General features: G+C 42.4%; 1 protein-coding gene across 2 annotated transcripts in view; it reads right to left on the bottom strand.

Annotated features, from left to right (window-relative positions):
• ptpro (protein tyrosine phosphatase receptor type O) overlaps positions 1-21792 on the bottom strand; it is a 48858-nt gene that overhangs the window by 26837 nt on the left and 229 nt on the right. For both annotated transcript variants that reach the window (XM_061959731.1, XM_061959732.1), the window contains exons 1-3: positions 21683-21792; positions 273-534; positions 48-203 (exon numbers count right to left, since the gene is read on the bottom strand). The exon at positions 21683-21792 is cut by the window's right edge and continues 229 nt beyond it. In XM_061959731.1, coding sequence (XP_061815715.1) covers positions 48-203; positions 273-534; positions 21683-21739 — 475 coding nt within the window. In that variant the 5' untranslated portion in view covers positions 21740-21792. The remainder of the gene's footprint in view (positions 1-47; positions 204-272; positions 535-21682) is intronic.

Raw genomic sequence — 21792 nt, 5'->3', positions numbered from 1 at the left:
AAGAATTGTTTGCTGGTTTCCTGATGATCAGAATGGAAGATAATCACCTTTATAGAGCATGGAGTGCATCTCTCCTCCCTCGCTGTAGCTGATGTTGACTCTGCTGAAGACGTTCCCGGCTGGAGTGTCCATGTCAAAGACCACGCCCGTCTCCGGAGAATCCCTGTAGTCCGATATCTGAACACTGCTGACCGGGAGCGGCTCTGAGGGCAGAGGACAATTCAGGTCACAGGTAAAGTGTCTACGGACGTTTTAGCGCTGACTCGGCTTACTGGTCAGGACGGACACGCTGTTGACGGGTCGGGACCACTGCGCCCCCCGTCTGACCAGCAGAGCCACGTTGTAGCACAGGCCGTGAAAGGAGGTGTTGAACACCAACGGCTCGCCCGGACCCACAAACTGCAGCACGTTGGGCCGCGGCTCACCAGAGAGCTGAACCGCGTACGCCGAGACGTTCTCTTGAAGGTCTGAAGTCTCCAGCGTCGCCGCAATCAGACCTTCGTCACTCAGACTCACCTGGAAGGCGGGAATCACCTGGAACACACAGATCAAACAATACAATACTCCTCAGTGCACTTCAATAAGTACACTGTGTACTTTGTTCCTGAGTGTGGGAATTTGTAGAGTGTACGTCCCAAATCCATTATTGTTAAATAATGATCGCAATAGTTTTACCTTCTTGCCCCTCTGTCAACAACATTTTAAGTTAGCCCCTCCCCTTCTGTTACATAGCCTAGATCAGGGGTCGGCAACCTTTACCAGTCAAAAAGCCATTTTGACCAGTTTCACAAATTACAGAAAACAATGGGAGCCGCAAATTTTTTTTTTAATTTTAAATGAAATAACACTGCATACAAAGTTGTTTTTTTTTGCTTTGTGCTATGTATAAACCAGGGGTCTCAGACACGCTGCCCACACCTTTTATATGGAATTTGAAAGCTGGTGCGGCACGCGGGTTTTAAATGAATGGCGCTTGTCAGCGTCATGCGTGCCGTGATGGTACAGCATATAGCACCCACTACAACCAGCGTGCCTGATCAGCCACACGTTGTATGGGGCTTCTGCTTGCTCACGTAGGTGACAGCAAGGCATACTTGGTCAACAACCACACAGGTTACACTGACGGTGGCGGTATAAAAAAAACTTTAACACTCTTACTAATAATGCGCCACACTGTGAACCCACACCAAACAAGAATGACAAACACATTTCAGGAGAACATCTGCACCGTAACACAACAGGACAAATACCCAGAATCCCATGCAGCCCTGACTATTCCGGGATACATTATACACCCCCGCTACCAAACCCCGCCCACCTCAACCGACGCACAGAGAGGGGGGGGTTGATGTGTGAGGGAGCAGGGTTGGGGTGGGGGCGGGGGCGGGGTTTGATGGTAGCGGGGGTGTATAATGTAGCTCGGAAGAGTCAGGGCTGCATGGGATTCTGGGTGTTTGTTCTGTTGTGTTTATGTTGTGTTAAGGTGCAGATGTTCTCCCGAAATGTATTTGTCATTCTTGTTTGGTTTTGGTTCAAAGTGTGGCGCATTATTAGTAAGAGTGTTAAAGTTGTTTTATATGGTCACCGTCAGTGTAACCTGTGTGGCTGTTGACCAAGTATGCCTTGCTGTCACGTTCGTGTGCAAGCAGAAAACGTTCATTGTATAACAAGTGGTTGGGCTGGCACGCTGTTAATACAGATTGTAGAGGGCGCCAAATGTACCATCATGGCACGCCCTTATTATAGCTGTAAGGGTGAAAATCGGTGAATATTAATCCCGGGAGTTTTCTGCGAGAGGCACTGAAATCCGGAAGTCCCACGGGAAAATTGGGGGGTTCAGCAAGTAAGCTGCTGAGCCGCATCAGAGTGATCAAAGAGCCGCATGCGGCTCCGGAGCCGCGGGTTGCTGACCCCTGGCCTAGATGGTGACTATTGAGGGTGGGAAGCAGGTCCGCCCCTGGCTAAACTGGGGCCCTAAGCTACATTTTATTTGGAGCATTACAAATCTTTTCACACTTTTTTATTTATGTGAAACCATTTTTTTAATTTTTCTAATCAAACCTGAATTTAATTTGACACGTTTTGTACTATAACGAGTTAGTTAACAAGAAAGAAATTGTTCAAAAATGTATCTTTTTAGTGCAAAATGAACACAGTTGAACCTCGATTTACGAGCCCCTCATTGAAGGAACTTTGAGTTTTACGAACCGCAGACCAAATTAAAATATGCTTTGGTGTACGAACGTTTCATCCACCCATTGTGTGCCTGGAGGGCAGCCATTTTGTGCCTGGCAGCACGCCCATTGTGGGCAGGCTGGTCGATCTGCGGTGCTCATTCAATCAGCGAAGTGCTGTTTTAAGCTACAGTGCGACTTTGTGTGGTTTTTAAGTGTTTCTTTTAGGGATGTCCCGATCCAGGTTTTTGCACTTCCGATCCGATACCGATATTGTTTTTGCATTTCCGATCCGATACCGATACTGACCGATACTGACCGATACTGGCCTATCCGAGCATGTATTAAAGTTTAAAGTTATTTAGCCTACTTAGTTGTCAGAACCATGTTGAAAAGGGTTTTAGTACTCTTGATAACAACTAGCCAGCTGAATTAGGGGAGTTTGAATAATACACAATGGTTGGTAACAAGAAACTGACCTGTTTATTCAAGGATAAACACAAAATAGACAAAATTATACATGACAAACAGAAATGGCATCAATGAAACTAGGGCTGGGCGATATGGCCTTTTTTTAATATTGCGATATTTTAAGGCCATATTGCGATACACAATATATATCTCGATATTTTGCCTTAGCCTTGAATGAACACTTGATGCATATAATCACAGCAGTATGATGATTCTATGTGTTTTGATTGATTGATTGAGACTTTTATTAGTAGGTTGCACAGTGAAGTACATATTCCGTACAATTGACCACTAAATGGTAACACCCGAATAAGTTTTTCAACTTGTTTCATGATACAGATATATACTATCAGACATATACTATCATCATAATACAGTCATCACACAAGATAATCACATTGAATTATTTACATTATTTATAATCCAGGGTGTGGAGGGGGGCGCCGAATGTAAGTGTCAAAAAGACAGCCAAAAGAGTTTGATATGAGAATAAATCTAAAGTTAAAATATAGGGTAGAAATGCACCCATTTGCAGGAAATGTAGTCTTGATTTTCAAAATTTTCTTTCAAGGCTTGCATGTCTACATTAAAACATTCTTCTTCATACTGCATTAATATATGCTACTTTTAAACTTTCATGCAGAGAAGGAAATCACAACTAAAAAAATCACACATTTTTTCATACGGTGTTGATCTGGAAATTTTTGCCTCTGCATTTTGATGGTGTGGACGTGTCGCACCGAACAGAGATAAGCGTCTCAACAGACGTTACAATATTTGAACAATGATGACGAAAACTGTTTTCTCTGTCGTGTCCGTGTGTCGAAAATTGTAATGCGCTTATTTTTTTATTTGATTTTGTGAGTGGCATATAATTGCTATGCGCAGAGGGAACGTTGGTCACACGGCTGCGCTAGCATCACAGCTAACGTTAGCCATGCTGCTACGTCTCTGCTGGGAGAGGACGTATACGTATGTGACGTGTGTAAGAAGGTGCGCTGGCTGTCTGTGAGAGGGAGACACAGGAAAGAGTGAGAAGAGCCTGTCGTGTAATGCCAGCAGCTAAAAGCAACTGTGTGAGAATCCACAGACCTGTGGATGTGTTGAAGGTGTGCTGGAAAATGCGGAACGGAAGTTAGGGAGCAGCAGAAAAGTGGAATGTATTATTTAAATCGGTGCGTTGGAAAACACGGACCAGAGTTTTTTTTAAACTGGATCTGGATCGGCATTTTCCCATGCCTTGCCGATACGCATTTTTTGGCATTCCTAGTTTCTTTTAGCCTTTTTACAACATTTTTCTAGTTTTGCTAGCACAATTTCAGTACAAAGAAAGCAATGCTCAAGCGACATGTGGTTTGAAACATTCAGGACGTATCCATAGAGTTGTCGACACTGCCTCCCCCCCTAGCCGGGAAAAGAAGATTAACCGACGAGGTTAAGTGGATATTATTTTTATTCCTAATCATTGTAGCGACCGAGCTGTTAAAGTTAAATAGTTGTTTGATTTCAAACTATGAGTGCACCACAAAGCTAGTGACAGTGTGTCTGTTTGGAAGCAGGGTGGCTGCATAGGAAGAGCACAGTGTAGATATGGGGTGTCAAGCATACGGCCCGGCCACCGAACAGGTTTTTATCCGGCCCGCGAGATGAGTTTGCTAACTATACAAATGAGCTGAAATTTTTGAATGAAAGAAACTGCTGTTCTAAATGTGTCCAGTGGATGTCGCATTAGCAATTCATCTGTATCTTCTGCTGCGAGGGCACGCATGACTTCAGAGGGGGCGCTATGTCGTGTTAAGATCGAGGCAACACTTTCGTGTTTGGACACTACGTACTCACGCTGCTTTTTAGTGATAGTATACGAAGTGTGGATTGTAAAGTTCATGCCTTGATTGTCAAAGATGTTGTTAGTAATGGGGACACATTTTCTGGGCGCACATAAATATGCTTAAACAAAACGTTATAACATGTAACGTTATTTACATCCTGTAATTTAATTTTGATATTATTATTAAGTTCATCTTCAAATAAATGACAAAATAACAACAATGGGAGCATTTTAAAACTCTGCCAGACTCAATTCCAACTATTTGACTGATGAACTTTATCACATCATTTATTCAGAAAGTATAAATACGACAAATGAAGAAAGAATACTATTAACTACAACATGTAAGTGTAAAAAAAAACATTTTTACATTTTCAGAATGTGTTTGCTCTATTTTTAAACAAGGAAAACAATCTGAAGTTGTCTTTCTTTTTAAGTTATCATGCCATGATTTTACCAGTCCAGCCCACTTGGGAATAGATTTTTCTCCATGTGGCCCCTGAGATAAAATGAGTTTGACACCCCTGGTATAAAGTTTATTCATCACACCCTTGATAACACATAGTACAGTATAGTTCTTTATATTGTGTTCAAAGTAGAGATGGATCGATATGTTTTTTTCAAGGCTGTTAACAAATATTTGGACTCGATATTCATTTTCAGTAAAAGTTATTTAAACATGAATAGTATATGTCATTAAACAGCTGGACAAGGCTTTAAGTTGTTTTTAAACGATAAGCGGTAGAACATGGATGGATGGATGGATTTTGTAGGAAACGACATAACCACCGACCAGTAGAGAGACAATGTTTTATGCGGCGCAAATGTGGTTAAAAAGCAGATGAGCAGACTGGGAAATTATTCTCACAATAACTCTAAAATAAATGCCCTACAGATATTAAAACATATTTGTGGAGAATTTTGACAATGACAGTAATTTTGATTCTCAAAAGATTTTTTTTTAAAAGGGGACTTTTGGGGGAAAAGGGCCTATCCAGCTGTACTCGGGCGGAAGGCAGCACTTAGGACAAGGCTCTGCCTCATAAACCATCACCCAGAAAATATATTTGAAGCCATCAAAACTAGGGATGTCCGATAATATCGGCCTACCGATGTTATCGGCCGATAAATGCGTTAAAATGTAATATCGGAAATTATCGTTATCGTTTTTTTCATTATCGGTATCGTGTTTTTTTTTAATTAAATCAACATAAAAAACACAAGATACACTTACAATTAGTGCACCAACCCAAAAAACCTCCCTCCCCCATTTACACTCATTCACAATCATTCACACCAAATGGTTGTTTCTTTCTGTTATTAATATTCTGGTTCCTACATTATATATCAATATATATCAATACAGTCTGCAAGGGATACAGTCCGTAAGCACACATGATTGTGCGTGCTGCTGGTCCACTAATAGTACTAACCTTTAACAGTTAATTTGACTCATTTTCATTAATTACTAGTTTCTATGTAACTGTTTTTATATTGTTTTACTTTCTTTTTTATTCAAGAAAATGTTTTTAATTTTTTTATCTTATTTTATTAATTTTTTTTTAAAAGTACCTTATCTTCACCATACCTGGTTGTCCAAATTAGGCATAATAATGTGTTAATTCCACGACTGCATATATCTATTGATATCGGTATCGATTGATATCGGTATCGGTAATTAGAGTTGGACAATATCGGAATATCAGATATCGGCAAAAAGCCATTATCGGACATCCCTAATCAAAACCGAATGTCAGTTTGTGAGGTATTTACATTACTAAAAGTTAAATTATTAGTTAACTTTTCTTAGAAACAGCATATTTCAGACTGATATAAACCTGTCCACTGTGGAGGACACTTCTTCTCTGAATGTAAAAGTTGAAAGACACTAAAGTGAGTTTTACACTGGATCATTGCACAGTAACTTTTTTCAATATTTGCTTGAAACAGTGGATGCCCGTGCACAATCATTTGTTGTAGGGCTGGGTGGTATACCGGTGTTTCGTTAATACTGGTATACTTTGGAAAGCGGTATATATTTGAGACAATACCGCCATACCGGTATGTTTTGGGCCACTGCTCCTCCACATCGAGAGGAGCCAGATGAGGTGGTTCGGGCATCTGGTCAGGATGCCACCCGAAAGCCTCCCTCGGGAGGTGTTTAGGGCACGTCCAACCAGTAGGAGGCCACGGGGAAGACCCAGGACACGTTGGGAAGACTGTGTCTCCCGGCTGGCCTGGGAACGCCTCGGGATCCCCCGGGAAGAGCTGGACGAAGTGGCTGGGGAGAGGAAAGTCTGGGCTTCCCTGCTTAGGCTGCTGCCCCCGCGACCCGACGTCGGATAAGCGGAAGAAGATGGATGGATGGACGGTATGTTTTGAAGTGCATTTGTCACGGCCCTTAGAGGTCGGTGCGGCGCACTGCCGCCATGGTGCCCAGCAGGCACCGTAGAAAGGAGGAAGGATCCAGAAGGCGGGAAGGGTCTACCGCGCACTGCCGACACCGAACTTCCCGCGCCACGTTCACCTTCACGCACAGCCGACGTGCGGCTGGTGGGGGTGGGCGGCGGCTCCTTATTATTAACCAGAGGAAACACAAGCTGGTGAAAAGCTTCAACAGAACGGCCGACAAACAGCCGCTGCAGTGCGAACTGCTAAAGCTAACAAATACGTGTTGCTTGGCAACAGACACTGCCTTTTAAAGGTACCCACAGGCACGCACACGCTGTTCTCATAAACATCTCTCAACTGCATATGACATTATTTAAGTTTTTTTCAAAGTAACGCAATAATTACTTTCCCTAGTAATTAATTACATGTATTAAAAAGTAATGATATTACATTTTTTTATGTTTGTTGTAGGGCTGGGCGGTGTACCCGATGTTTTGTTAATACCAGGTATATTTTAGAAAGCGGTATATATTTGAGACAATACAAACAGACAAAAGTAATTATATTACTTTTTTGGTTAAATAATGAGTAACTATAATAATTATCTTTTTCAAGTAGTTTGAGAACACTGGTAGTAACAGTAATGTGGTGTTGCGTTTAAACTAAACACTTTGTTTAAAATACTGTCATATATCGTATAACGCGATACAACCTAAAAATACTGGGTATCAGTTTTGATCCATATCGCCCAGCCCTACTTTGTAGTATGATTATGATTGCAGCCAGTCAGGCAGGATGTGGATTCTGATCAGTAATGTCATTGTGGTTTGTGCAGCCCTTCCAGGCACCTGTGATTAAGGGCTATACTGTATAAATAATTGATTGATTGATTGATGATTAGAACATTTGAGCATTGTGTTTTGTGTTCAATTACAGTAAGCGTGTTTATCCTAAACATTCCTGCCACTTAATTTTACCATACCGTGAGATTTTGACATCCCTATATCAAACCGTATCCTCTCTCTTGTTAATCTGCTGAATTTCCTTTTAATAGCTGCTAAATTTCTGCTGTAACCTGCTTCCATCTACACTTCTTAAACTTTACTAAGCATGTAATTGTTGTGTTGCTTTCAAACGAGCTTAGCAATTAGCATGGCTTCTTGTCTGCCCTTGCTTATTCGTATTTGGTGCGAAAATGTTTGGCCTTGTCTTCCACTGATAATAATACTTATTGATCGTTGGTGGATCAATGGGTGCATCTCTTGATTTATAAAGTGCAACATTCAGTTACTGGATTTTGAGAAACTTCTCAGCATGAACACACCTATGTACTCAGAAGACTCAGTAAGTGCACCAAGTTGAGACACAGCCTAAGCGCCACATTCCCAGAATGCACTTCTTCAGCATTCCGTCTTGATGGAAAACGACAATTCTATTTTGATCAGCTCCTTTTGTTGTTGTACGACACGTCCAGCTGATGCTATCGTGTCTCCTTTTATTAAAAGTGACACCTTGGGCCTCAAGCAGTGACCGGAAATGATGGCGGTCGCCATGACAACACGTTATTCAGCGCTGAGAGTCATAAAATACGGCCAGATGTGTCACAGCCAACAGAGAGCAGTCACATGACACGCTGCTCAATTTCTCCTTTGTTTTGTGTCTTCAGCTCCTCGTCACATGATGTGACCTAAATCCGAGCTGTGGCGTATCTCCTGTCATCACATTGGTGATGTCCCGCCTCGTCCTGTCTTACTTGTCTTCCAACCAGGTCAGTCCTCTAAATCCAACGCCTCAGAGAGGACAACAAATATCTACTTCAGAGGGTCAGAGGTTAAAGATAGCTTACGTTCGCTAACCCCAGAGAAACAAAGAGGTCTATGCCAACGCATTCAAGCTGCGGCTGCTGTGCCGTCGCCGTGGCAACAGAGATGAAAGGAGATGCTCATTATGTGTGTCAGATTCCAGCATTACCATGGCCACGGAGACGAGAGCCTGCAGGCGGCGCACACGGAATGCTAATGTTAGCCCCCCCCTCCAAGTTCACCCTGTTTGATCCCCCCACGGCGGCCTTTCGCAACTTACACCCCGTTAACCACGTCACGAGATGATTACTTCCTGTACGCGGGTCAACTGGACGTCTTCCAACATTCTCGCTGCTTTTTAATAATCTTGATGTGTTCTGCATGTTTGCTGTTAATCCTCAACGTGAAAGTGCACCAATAATCTGCGCCATGATCATGGCTGACTTCAAGGCTAACAACAATGAACGTTTATAACCCACGTTAGCTAGCAAGTCAATATGGCTCAAACTTGACTGAAAAATTAAATGACGTGTGGACATTTTTTCAAACTAAAGGCTCAAACCCATCCATGCAGATATTGGGGAGATAATGATTATCAGTATTAATCAGGGGTGCCCACACTTTTACTGCAGGCGAGCTACTTTTCAATTGACCAAGTTGAGGGGATCCACCTCATTCGTATATATAATTTATATTTATTCATTTATAAAAGAGACGTTTTTGTTAACAAGGTAAAGGTGTTTGATGATAATACAAGCATGTTTAATTCCTTTATTTCACGAAGACAAGAATATAAGTTGGTGTATTACCTGATTCTGATGACCTGCGTTGATTTGAATCAGACTAGTACTGATAACGTCTGCATTTTCTGTCCAATACCACATGAAAGTGGTTGGTTTTTGGCATGTTATTTGTCCAGCTTCCATACTCCTTTTTATACACTTTACAAGAAATACATTTGCGGCAAACTCTGTAGCTTGATAGCTTTCTGAGACTCTTACGGAAATTTTAGTTTTTGGTCCGGCCCTCACTGACTTGGGACCATTGCAAAATTATGTGCGTCCCAAAGTCACCAGCCTTGGCGTCACTATAGACAGCGATTTTACACTTGACAAACAAGTCAATGGCGATTTAAAATCGTGTTTTTATCATCTTCGTCTTTTAGCAAAGGTAAAACCGTTTTTATCTTTTAACCTTTTTGAGCAAGTCGTGCATGCTTTTATTTCAAGTCACCTGGACTACTGCAATGCACTTTATGCTGGCATTAGCCAAAAAGCTCTCTCCCGGTTGCAGTTAGTGCAGAACGCGGCAGCACGACTTTTAACAGGGGCCAAGAGACGCCAGCATATAACCCCAATCCTTGAGAGTTTGCACTGGCTCCCTGTTCATTTTAGAATTGATTTTAAAACCTTGCTGTTTGTTTTTAAAGCTTTACATTACATTACATTATATCTCGGACCTCATCCAAATTTACAATCCTGCGCGCGCTCTGAGGTCCGAGAGCCAGCTCCAGCTCGTGGTGCCCAAGACGGGACTTAAAACCAGGGGAGACAGGGCCTTCTCTGTGGTCGGCCCTAAGCTCTGGAACACTCTGCCACTCCATGTTCGAACTTCTCCCACAGTGGAGTGTTTTAAGTCTCGTATTGAGACCCACTTTTATTCTCTGGCTTTTAACACTACGTGAGTTGTGTGGTCCTCTGTTGTCCTCTGTGTTTTTAAAATTTTTATTTTTATTTACTGTATTAATTGGTTTTACCCTTTAAAATTGTTTTTAATCATATTTATTTTATATTGTTTTTAATTGTGTTTAATATTGTTGTGCAGCACTTTGGAAATATTTATTTTTTTGTTTAAATGTGCTATATAAATAAAGTGGATTGGATTGGATTGGATTTTGGCTCATGGGACTCTAGAGGCAACGGACAGGTAGCGACAGGCCAAGTGGTGTGTGGCTTTGGTGGTCGCGGAGGATAATACACAGACTTGGGAGGAGTTCGGGGAAGCGATGGAAAATGACTTCCGGGTGGCTTCGAAGCGATTCTGGACCACAATCCGCCGCCTTAAGAAGGGGAAGCAGTGCACTGTCAACACTGTGTATGTTGGAGATGGTGTACTGCTGACCTTGACTTCAAATGTCGTACATCGGGGGCGGGAATACTTTGAAGACCTCCTCAATCCCACCGACACGTCTTCCAAAGAGGAAGCAGTGCCTGGGGAATTTGTCGAGGGCTCCCCTATTTCTGGGGCTGAGGTTGCTGAGGTAATTAAAAAGCTCCTTGGTGGCAGGGCCCCGGGTGGTGGATGAGATTCCTTAAGGCTCTGGATGCCGACAACACTCTGCAACATTGAGTGGACATCGGGCGGTACCTCTGGACTGGCAGACACGGCTGGTAGTTCCTCTCATTAATAAGGGGAACCGGAGGGTGTGTTTCAACTATCGTGGGATCACACTCCTCAGCCTTCCCGGTAAGATCTATTCAAGTGTACCGGAGAGGAGGCTACGCCGGACAGTCGAACTTCTGATTCAGGAGGAGCAGTGTGGTTTTCGTACTGGTCGTGGAACTGTGGACCAGCTCTATACTCTCGGCAGGGTCCTTGAGGGTGCATGGGGGACCCAATCAGTCTAAATGTGCTTTGTGGACTTGGAGAAGGCATTCGACCGTGTCCCTCGGGAAGTCCTGTAGGGAGTGCTCTGAGAGTATAGAGTATCGGACTGTCTGATTGTGGTGGTCCACTCCCTGTATGATTGGTGTCAGTAAGTCAGACCCGTTTTCAGTAAGGTTTGGACTCCGCCAGGGCTGCCCTTAGTCGCTAATTCTGGAATTAGGTCTCTACTTTTTGCAGATTATGTGGTCCTAATGGCTTCATCTGGCCAGGATCGTCAACTCTCACTGGATCGGTTCGCAGCCGAGTGTGAAGCGACTGGGATGAGAATAAGCACCTCCAAGTCCAAGTACCATGGTTCTCACCCGGAAAAGGATGGAGTAACATCTTCAGGTTGGGGAGGAGAGCTTAACCCAAGTGGAGGAGTTCAAGTGAGGGAAGCGTGGATCGTGAAATCGACAGGCAGCATCTGCAGTAATGCGGACACTGTATCGATCTGTTGTGGTAAAGAAGGAGCTGAGCTGGAAGGCAAAGCTCTCAATTTACCGGTCGATCTACACTCCCATCCTCACCTATGGTCATGAGCTTTGGGTTATGACCGAAAGGACAAGATCACGGGTACAAGCGGTCGAAATTAGTTTCCTCTGTCGGGTGGCGGGGCTCTCCCTTAGAGATAGGGTGAGAAGCTCTGTCATCCGGGAGGAGCTCAGAGTAAAGCCGCTGCTCCTCCACATCGAGAGGAGCCAGATGAGGTAGTTCGGGCATCTGGTCAGGACGGTTAAGGTGTTAAGGGCACGTCCGACGGGTCGGAGGCCACGGGGAAGACCCAGGACACATTGGGGAGATTATTTCTCCCGGCTGGCCTGGGAATGCCTCAGGATCCCCAGGGACAAGCTGGACGAAGTGGCTGGGGAGAGGGAAGTCTGGGCCTCTCTGCTTAGGCTGCTGCCCCCGTGACCCAACCTCAGATAAGCAGAAAAAGATGGATGGATGGATGAACGAAACTTTTGTTCAAATGTTATTTTTAGAATAAGTATGGGTAAAATAAAATAAGATGCAGGCCGTAAAAGACCCCAGCGCCGCACTTAAGACCCCTGAGGTAAGTACTGAATTATCTTGGCTATAAAGCCGCACCTACCAAATTTCAGACAAAATAAATATGTTAACATATATTAGCCGCACCGGGCTATAAGCCGCAGGTATATACCGGTACAAAAGATTTTGTAAATGTTTATTAACAAACTTAATTGTTTCCCAAACAGTGCAGGTCACACAGCAGTAAAACGACTGATGCAACAAAACAGAAGTCATGGTCATGGAACCATTAGTTGCCAAAGCCAGCTCTCTATTTAGCTAAACAGACTCAATAATTTCACGTTTTGGTGAATTTACGAAACTAAAATAATACAAAAAGAATGCCGTTGCAAGTTAATAATACTAACACAGACACTTGTAAACCTGTTAGCATATTTGATAATGCTAACAACGCTAGCTTGATTAAAATACAATAGCACGTGCAAATATGCATGAAAACACTCCCACAGACATCACACATGGGATGCTTTAGTAAGTATGCTTGGAGTGATGAACGAAGAACCGCTTCAAGCAGATACGCTATGGACAAATACTTCCTATTCAAGGAACGAAACCGGAAGTACATTTTCAACCGGGAGCAACTGCAGTGACCAAGCTCGTCTAAAAGATGGCGCCAAAGCAGAAACAAAAACACACCTTTTCAGTGTCTCTGTCGATGTTCTATGAAAATTATTTGTTGAGTACAGAACATTATGGCAGTTAGCGAATAAAAAATCAATAAATTAGCCACACCGTTTTATAAGCCGCAGGGTTCAAAGCATGGGAAATAAATAGTGGCTTATAGTCCGGAAAATATTTTACTAGCTTTAATACTAGCTGTACTAGCTTTAATACTAGCTGTTGCCTTTGAGACACTTGTGATTTAGGGCTATATAAATAAACATTGATTGATTGATTGATTAGCCTTTTTAAACTGATCGGAGATCTTTACTGCATCTGTGTCATGGTGTTCACATGGCTAAAGATTGTACTCGTTTGAAAGACGTGATGCACACTCAAGGAGACATGTCCGGAAAATATTTTCTAACCTTGGGACATAGTGAACTGTGCATGAAATCTCATTTCATGTGCAGTTCACTATGTTCAAGGACGTAACAATGACCCTGTGTTTTCTATCTTTGCAAATACACACACATTGTATCTACTTAAGGTTCCGGAAGAAGAGGTACCAGGAACGAGATGAAGTGAGAGTGGACGGGTGTGTCAACACATACGCCAAGTTAAGGCAGCAACATGGACAAAATAATATGTGGAGAGCGACCATTTGCAGAGAAGGCTCCATACTTTACACTGCTCGGTTCTCTTTCCAGCGCTGGTATTGCTAGTTTTTGTACTTACTCCTTTGTATACAAACCCCGTTTCCATATGAGTTGGGAAATTGTTAGATGTAAATATAAACGGAATACAATGACTTCACCCTTGCTCCTGATGGGTGCTGGTTAGCGCCTTGCATGGCAGCTCCCTCCATCAGTGTGTGAATGTGTGTGTGAATGGGTAAATGTGGAAGTAGTGTCAAAGCGCTTTGAGTACCTTGAAGGTAGAAAAGCACTATACAAGTACAACCCATTTATCATTTATCATTATTTGCAAATCCTTTTCAACCCATATTCAATTGAATGCACTACAAAGACAAGATATTTGATGTTCAAACTCATAAACTTTATTTTATTTTTTTGCAAATAATAATTACCTTAGAATTTAATGGCTGCAACATGTGCCAAAGTCGCTGGGAAAGGGCATGTTCACCACTGTGTTACATGGCCTTTTCTTTTAAAACACTCAGTAAACGTTTGGGAACTGAGGAGACACATTTTTTAAGCTTCTCAGGTGGAATTCTTTCCCATTCTTGCTTGATGTACAGCTTAAGTTGTTCAACAGTCCGGGGGTCTCCGTTGTGGTATTTTAGGCTTCACAATGCGCCACACATTTTCAATGGGAGACAGGTCTGGACTACAGGCAGGCCAGTCTAGTACCCACACTCTTTTACTATGAAGCCACGTTGATGTAACATGTGGCTTGGCATTGTCTTGCGTCCATGGTAACGTTGCTTGGATGGCAACATATGTTGCTCCAAAACCTGTATGTACCTTTCAGCATTAATGGCGCCTTCACAGATGTGTAAGTTACCCATGTCTTGGCCACTAATACACCCCCATACCATCACAGATACTGGCTTTTCATCTTTGCGCCTATAAAAATCCGGATGGTTATTTTCCTCTTTGGTCCGGAGGACACGACGTCCACAGTTTCCAAAAACAATTTGAAATGTGGACTCGTCAGACCACAAAACACTTTTCCACTTTGTATTAGTCCATCTTAGATGAGCTCAGGCCCAGTGAAGCCGACGGCGTTTCTGGGTGTTGATAAACGGTTTTTCGCTTGCATAGGAGAGTTTTAACTTGCACTTACAGGTGTAGTTACTGACAGTGGGTTTCTGAAGTGTTCCTGAGCCCATGTGGTGATATCCTTTACACACTGATGTCGCTTGTTGATGCAGTACAGCCTGAGGGATCGAAGGTCACGGGCTTAGCTGCTTACGTGCAGTGATTTCTCCAGATTCTCTGAACCCTTTGATGATATTACGGACCGTAGATGGTGAAATCCCTAAATTCCTTGCAATAGCTGGTTGAGAAAGGTTTTTCTTAAACTGTTCAACAATTTGCTCACGCATTTGTTGACAAAGTGGTGACCCTCGCCCCATCCTTGTTTGTGAATGACTGAGCATTTCATGGAATCTACTTTTATACCCAATCATGGCACCCACCTGTTCCCAATTTGCCTGTTCACCTGTGGGATGTTCCAAATAAGTGTTTGATGAGCATTCCTCAACTTTATCAGTATTTATTGCCACCTTTCCCAACTTCTTTGTCACGTGTTGCTGCCATCAAATTCTAAAGTTAATGATTATTTGCACACAAAAAAAAGTTTATCAGTTTGAACATCAAATATGTTGTCTTTGTAGCATATTCAACTGAATATGGGTTGAAAAGGATTCGCAAATCATTGTATTCCGTTTATATTCACATCTAACACAATTTCCCAACTCATATGGAAACGGGGTTTGTCGAATAAATTGTTAATCATCAGTTGTAGTCACCTCTCCTTGTTCAGACAGCCTTAGAAAAAAAGAATCTGGGAGGACGCTTCCCTGCAAGAGGGAGGGTCCCAATGGACACAATTACATTTCTGCATTCCTTGTTACACGCATGTGAGAGGTGTGTAAATTCCAGGAGGGTGCGTGTCCTGCCAGATCACCGGCTTGATTGTGAGTGCAAGCTGGAACGAACTGATCGTCTCAGCGCGGTTGATGTCTATTCACATTACGGAGCTGCTTCTATTACTAACCATCGCCTCCATGGCGAGAAATATCAAAAATATCATTAACACCGCAAAACCACGATAAATAGCTAGAGATGTCCCACTAAATATGATAAGAGGACGCAAGAAGACGCTAACCGCTAAGCTTTAGCTACTGAACATAAACATGGATGAGTGGATCTATACAAATATCAGATTAGTATCGCATACCTGCCAACTTTTGAAATCAGAAAAACCTAGTCGCCAGGGTCCAGGGGCCGCAGGCCCCGGTAGGTCCAGGACAAAGTCCTGGTGGGGGGTTCAGGCTTCGCCCCCCGACGCAAAATGATTATTAGCATTCAGACAGGTTAAAATGTTGCTAAAACCATCACTTTTCTATCAGTCACAGTGACTTTTCAAAACAAAAATATTACAGCAAAAATCATATGGGTTGATTGACATGTTTATTCTGTAAGCTAACTTCAATAGTTTGAAATTATTTTGACAGTTAATGCCAGTTATCCTGTCAACCTTTCACAAGACTTCAATTTGTTAATTGAAAGTATAAACAGTATAAACACTTTTTACAGTAAACAAATGGTAAAACAGTACTAAACAATTCCATTTTAAAAAAAATGGTGTCATTATTAACTTTCTGTCCAAGCTTGTATAATCTACTGCCTTGTTCAATTGTAAAAAATATTCTGTGCCTAAAATTCACATTTCTATCACAATTATCATACTGTAAACATGGTAAGCTAACTTCATTAAAATTAATAGTCCTGTCAATAGCATGGAATTACAATTCAAATGTAGTTTTTTTGTAAGCCTTTCAAAAGAATTCAAAATATGAAAAATTAATGAAAATTAATTTAAGCCATCAGACACTTCAAAAGTGGCACATCACATCTCTAATGTAATCATTTGAACTTTTCAACAGAAATAGCACTGCAAAAATATTAAGGACATACTTCTGTATTTTGGTAGTTATGCTGTCAACATTTAACAAGATTTCTTCAACTTGGACTTAAAAGCATAAATAGTACAAACACTTTTAACAGTATAACAGTACTAAACAATTCCAATAGATAACATTGGTGTCATTACCTTTTTGTGGCTAAAATCCAAATTTATTCTAGTCCATGCTCAATTATTGCCTCCGTAAATAAAACTTCGGCATTTATCACATCCAAAGAATCTGTTTGGGCGACGAAAAACGTTGAAAGTTTTCCACTTGTATCGCTAGCAACGGCATTAGACTTGTGTTTTTTTGTCCCAACGTGGTCTTTTACATCGCTAATTCCTCCGTGTCCGATCGAAAAATCTTGTCTGCACAAGGTGCAATTCGTGTAGTTTTCACCCTTTTTGGAACGGATAATTATTCCCGGATAGGCTTTTGAATATTCTTCACGGAATGACTGCAGTTTTCTTTTCGGTTTAAGACTCGTTTGCGATTTTTCTCCGGCTGATTCCATGATCGTTCGCTCGTTTGGAAACAATGGCAACAGGTGCCTCGTGCTTGGCAGCGGTGCTATAAATAGCCTCGCGCATGGCATTCGGAATGGCTCGATAGGAAGTTATCGGAAGCAGTGTCGATTGTCATTGTTACGCGATTTCGTGAATAAAACTTTTTTTTTAATATTTTTTTAAAATTAATGAAAAACCATATTTTTTATCACTGCAACCGTAACCCGGAATAGGTTGATGAAAACCGTACTAATTACGGGAAAACCGGAGTAGTTGGCAGGTATGGTATCGCAATATGGGCGATACTATGGTAATTCAATAGATATTTTTTATCATAAATGTTTGTTTTTTTGTTATTGCTTGCAAACTAAGAAAATAAGTCCAAAGTTACAGGGAAGCTTTAATGGCCAAAACTAAATGATTTAAATGGGAGCCAATAGAAGTTGTTGCTGGTGATTAGTTATTGTGCACGATCCACTGTATTTTGCATAAAACATTATATGTAGCCTTCAATACCACAAATGTAATATGTCATCTGATTTACAACAATATAATCAAATTAAATAAGCTTTTTAGGAATGTCTTATAAACACAATAAAACATTTTGTTTTTTTTTAGTTTGGATATTTTAGTTACCGTATTTTTCGGATTATAAATTGCAGTTTGGCTGGGGGTGCGATTTATACTCTGGAGCAACTTATGTGTGAAATTATTAACACATTACCGTAAAATATCAAATAATATTATTTATCTCATTTACGTAAGGGACCAGGCGTATATCAGCAATCGTCACACACACACGTCAACCAATAAAAATTTGGCGGGGGCGGGTCATGGCAGAAGTGCATTGTGAAAAAAAAAAGACCTACCTGCTACTACTTCCGTACCTATGAAAATTGATCATTTCAACATTGGCGGTAACTTATAAAAACTGAGAAGGGCTGAACAAAAATGGCACCGAAAAGGAAATCATATACTGCAGGTTACAAGCTGGAAGTAGTGAAATATGTCAGATTGTTTGGTAAACGTATAGCAAGTTCTATATGTTATAGTTATTTAAATGACTCTTATCATAATATGTTACGTTAACATACCAGGCACCTTCTCAGTTGGTTATTTATGCCTCATATAACGTACACTTATTCAGCCTGTTCGCTATTTTTTATTTATTTTAAATTGACTTTCAAATGTCTATTCTTGGTGTTGGATTTTATCAAATATATTTCCCCAAAAAATGCGACTTATACTCCAGTGCGACTTATATATGTTTTATTCCTTCTTTATTATGCATTTTCGGCCGGTGCGACTTATACTCCGGAGCGATTTATAATCCGAAAAATACGGTACATAATAATAACATTTTCTGTTCCATAATCTGTTGTCTAAATATAGAATTGGGATTTAAAACCGGATTGGATTTGAGAGCAAAATTTTGGATCGGAGGCCAAAAATGCTAGTACTTGCTTTGCTGAACTTTAGGCTCTGGCAGTTGGACTCTGAGTTTATTTCATGGCTACATTTGGCTTCTTTTGCTCTTTTGTGTGTCGTGTTGAGCTTGTCTGCTGCTAATTGACCATCATGTGCGTTAGCATGATCAGCCGTGACGACCGGCGCCGCATTCTGACCAACTTGTCCTCGAATCCCACTGGGACTGTAGCCACTGCCATGCTGGACTTGTAACCCCCAATACAGACAGTGTGCTATAAATGACCTGCTGTTGAACCACTTTTCTATTGTTTCCAGCAGTCAGCCTGCTGAAGACTTAGCCTGTTAATGAGCTCACATGGTGGAAATAAGGTCATTATCTGACAAATGGGGGGGGGGGGGAGCAGAACACGCAAGGCATTAATCAAGCTGATGTCACATGACCAAAAATGTCCACTTTTCACCTGCACCACCGGGGGTCAAGAGGTCAGTCAGCTGAGCTTGCACTAGATCAGTGTTTTTCAACCTTTTTTGAGCCAAGGCACATTTTTTGCGTTGAAAAAAATGCGGAGGCACACCACCAGCAGAAATCATTCAAAACAAAACTCAGTTGACAATAAAAAGTCGTTGTCGGGTATGACTTTAAACCATAACCAAGCATGCATCACTATAGCTCTTGTCTCAAAGTAGGTGTACTGTCACCACCTGTCACATCACACCCTGACTTATTTGGACTTTTTTGCTGTTTTCCTTCGTGTAGTCTTTTAGTTCTTGTCTTGCGCTCCTATTTTGGTGGCTTTCTCTCTTATTTTGGTATTTTCCTGTAGCAGTTTCATGTCTTCCTTTGAGCGATAATTACCGCATCTACTTTGTTTTAGCAATCAAGAATATTTCAGTTGTTTTTATCCTTCTTTGTGGGGACATTGTTGATTGTCATGTCATGTTCGGATGTACATTGTCTTTGCTCCACAGTAAGTCTTTGCTGTCGTCCAGCATTCTGTTTTTGTTTACTGTGTAGCCAGTTCATTTGTAGTTTCGTTCTGCATAGCTTTCCCGAAGCGTCAATGCCTTTTCTTAGGGGCACTCACCTTTTGTTTATTTTTGGTTTAAGCATTAGACACCTTTTTACCTGCACACTGCCTCCCGCTGTTTCCGACATCTACAAAGCAATTAGCTACCGGCTGCCACCTACTGATATGGAAGAGTATTACACGGTTACTCTACCGAGCTCTAGACAGCACCGACACTCAACAACAGCACATCATTTGCAGACTATAATTACTGGTTTGCAAAAAATATTTTTAACTAGAGATGTTCAATAATATCGGCCGATAAATGCTTTAAAATGTAATATTGGAAATGATCGGTTTCAAAAAGTAAAATCTATGACTTTTTCAAACGCCGCTGTGTACACGGACGTAGGGAGAAAGAAGTACAGAGCGCCAAAAAACCTTAAAGGCACTTCCTTTGCGTGCCGGCCCCAGTCACATATCTACGGCTTTTCACACACACAAGTGAATGCAAAGCATACTTGGTCAACAGCCATACAGGTCACACACTGAGGGTGGCCGTATAAACCACTTTAACACTGTTACAAATATGCGCCACACTGTGAACGCACACCAAACGAGAATGACAAACACATTTCGGGAGAACCTCCGCACCGTAACACAACAGAACAAATACCCAGAACCCCTTGCAGCACTAACTCTTACGGGACGCTACAATATACACCTACCGCCCCCCCAACCCTGCCCACCTCAACATCCTCATGCTCTCTCAGGGAGAGCATGTCCCAAATTCCAAGCTGCTGTTTTGAGGCATGTTAAAAAAAATGATGCACTTTGTGACTTCAATAATAAATATGTCAGTGCCATGTTGGCACTTTTTTCCATAACTTGAGTTGATTTATTTTGTTTAAGTCTAATGCATCCAGCGGGTCATCACAACAAAATTAGGCAGTATAATGTGTTAATTCCACGACTGTATATATCGGAATCGGTAATTAAGAGTTGGACAATATCGGAATATCGGATATCGGCAAAAAAGCCATTATCGGACATCTCTATTTTTAACCCATCCATCCATCCATCCATCTTCTTCCGCTTATCCGAGGTCGGGTCGCGGGGGCAGCAGCCTAAGCAGGGAAGCCCAGACTTCCCTCTCCCCAGCCACTTCGTCCAGCTCCTCCCGGGGGATCCCGAGGCGTTCCCAGGCCAGCCGGGAGACATAGTCTTCCCAACGTATCCTGGGTCTTCCTCGTGGCCTCCTACCGGTCGGACATGCCCTAAACACCTCCTTAGGGAGGCGCTCGGGTGGCATCCTGACCAGATGCCCGAACCACCTCATCTGGCTCCTCTCGATGTGGAGGAGCAGCGGCTTTACTTTGAGCTCCCCCCGGATGACAGAGCTTCTCACCCTATCTCTAAGGGAGAGCCCCGCCACTCGGCGGAGGAAACTCATTTCGGCCGCTTGTACCCGTGATCTTGTCCTTTCGGTCATAACCCAAAGCTCATGACCATAGGTGAGGATGGGAACGTAGATCGACCGGTAAATTGAGAGCTTTGCCTTCCGGCTCAGCTCCTTCTTCACCACAACGGATCGATACAGCGTCCGCATTACTGAAGACGCCGCACAGATCCGCCTGTCGATCTCACGATCCACTCTTCCCTCACAAGACTCCGAGGTACTTGAACTCCTCCACTTGGGGCAAGATCTCCTCCCCAACCCCAATTTCACCTATTTTTAACCCAAATAGGTGAAATTAGCTCATCTCCCACGGCACACCAGACTGTATCTCGCGTGAGTGTGCCGCGGCACAGTGGTTGGAAAACACTGCACGAGATAACACATTGGCAACAACATTGTTAGTTAGCAAGACAACACGTGTGCTAGCGAGCTGGTCATGCTAACCGTGTAACGCTACAGTAACGTTGTTACTACAGCGAGCAGGTGTCTTTAGTAAAAGTGACGTGACCGCGCTTGACATGGAGGTGCACCTGTGCGCGTACCTCGGGGCGCGTGCACGTGTGATCTACAGCTATGTTGACAGGCGTGCACGACCAGCTGCACGCACACACACACACACAACATTGTGTTCGCGTCTTCAATACGTGACGTCATCTTACCTGGGCCGAACCGAGGAGTTGGGCCACGAGCAGCAGTCGACACACGAACATGATCATGTGATGTTTTACACAACCAATGCAGACAATGGCGCCTCTCTCTCTCTCTCTCT

Source organism: Nerophis lumbriciformis, linkage group LG05 (genome assembly GCF_033978685.3).
Source record: "Nerophis lumbriciformis linkage group LG05, RoL_Nlum_v2.1, whole genome shotgun sequence".
NCBI lineage: Eukaryota > Metazoa > Chordata > Actinopteri > Syngnathiformes > Syngnathidae > Nerophis > Nerophis lumbriciformis.
The sequence above is the reverse complement of the archived record's forward strand: the minus strand, read 5'-3'. Positions and strand labels throughout refer to the sequence as shown.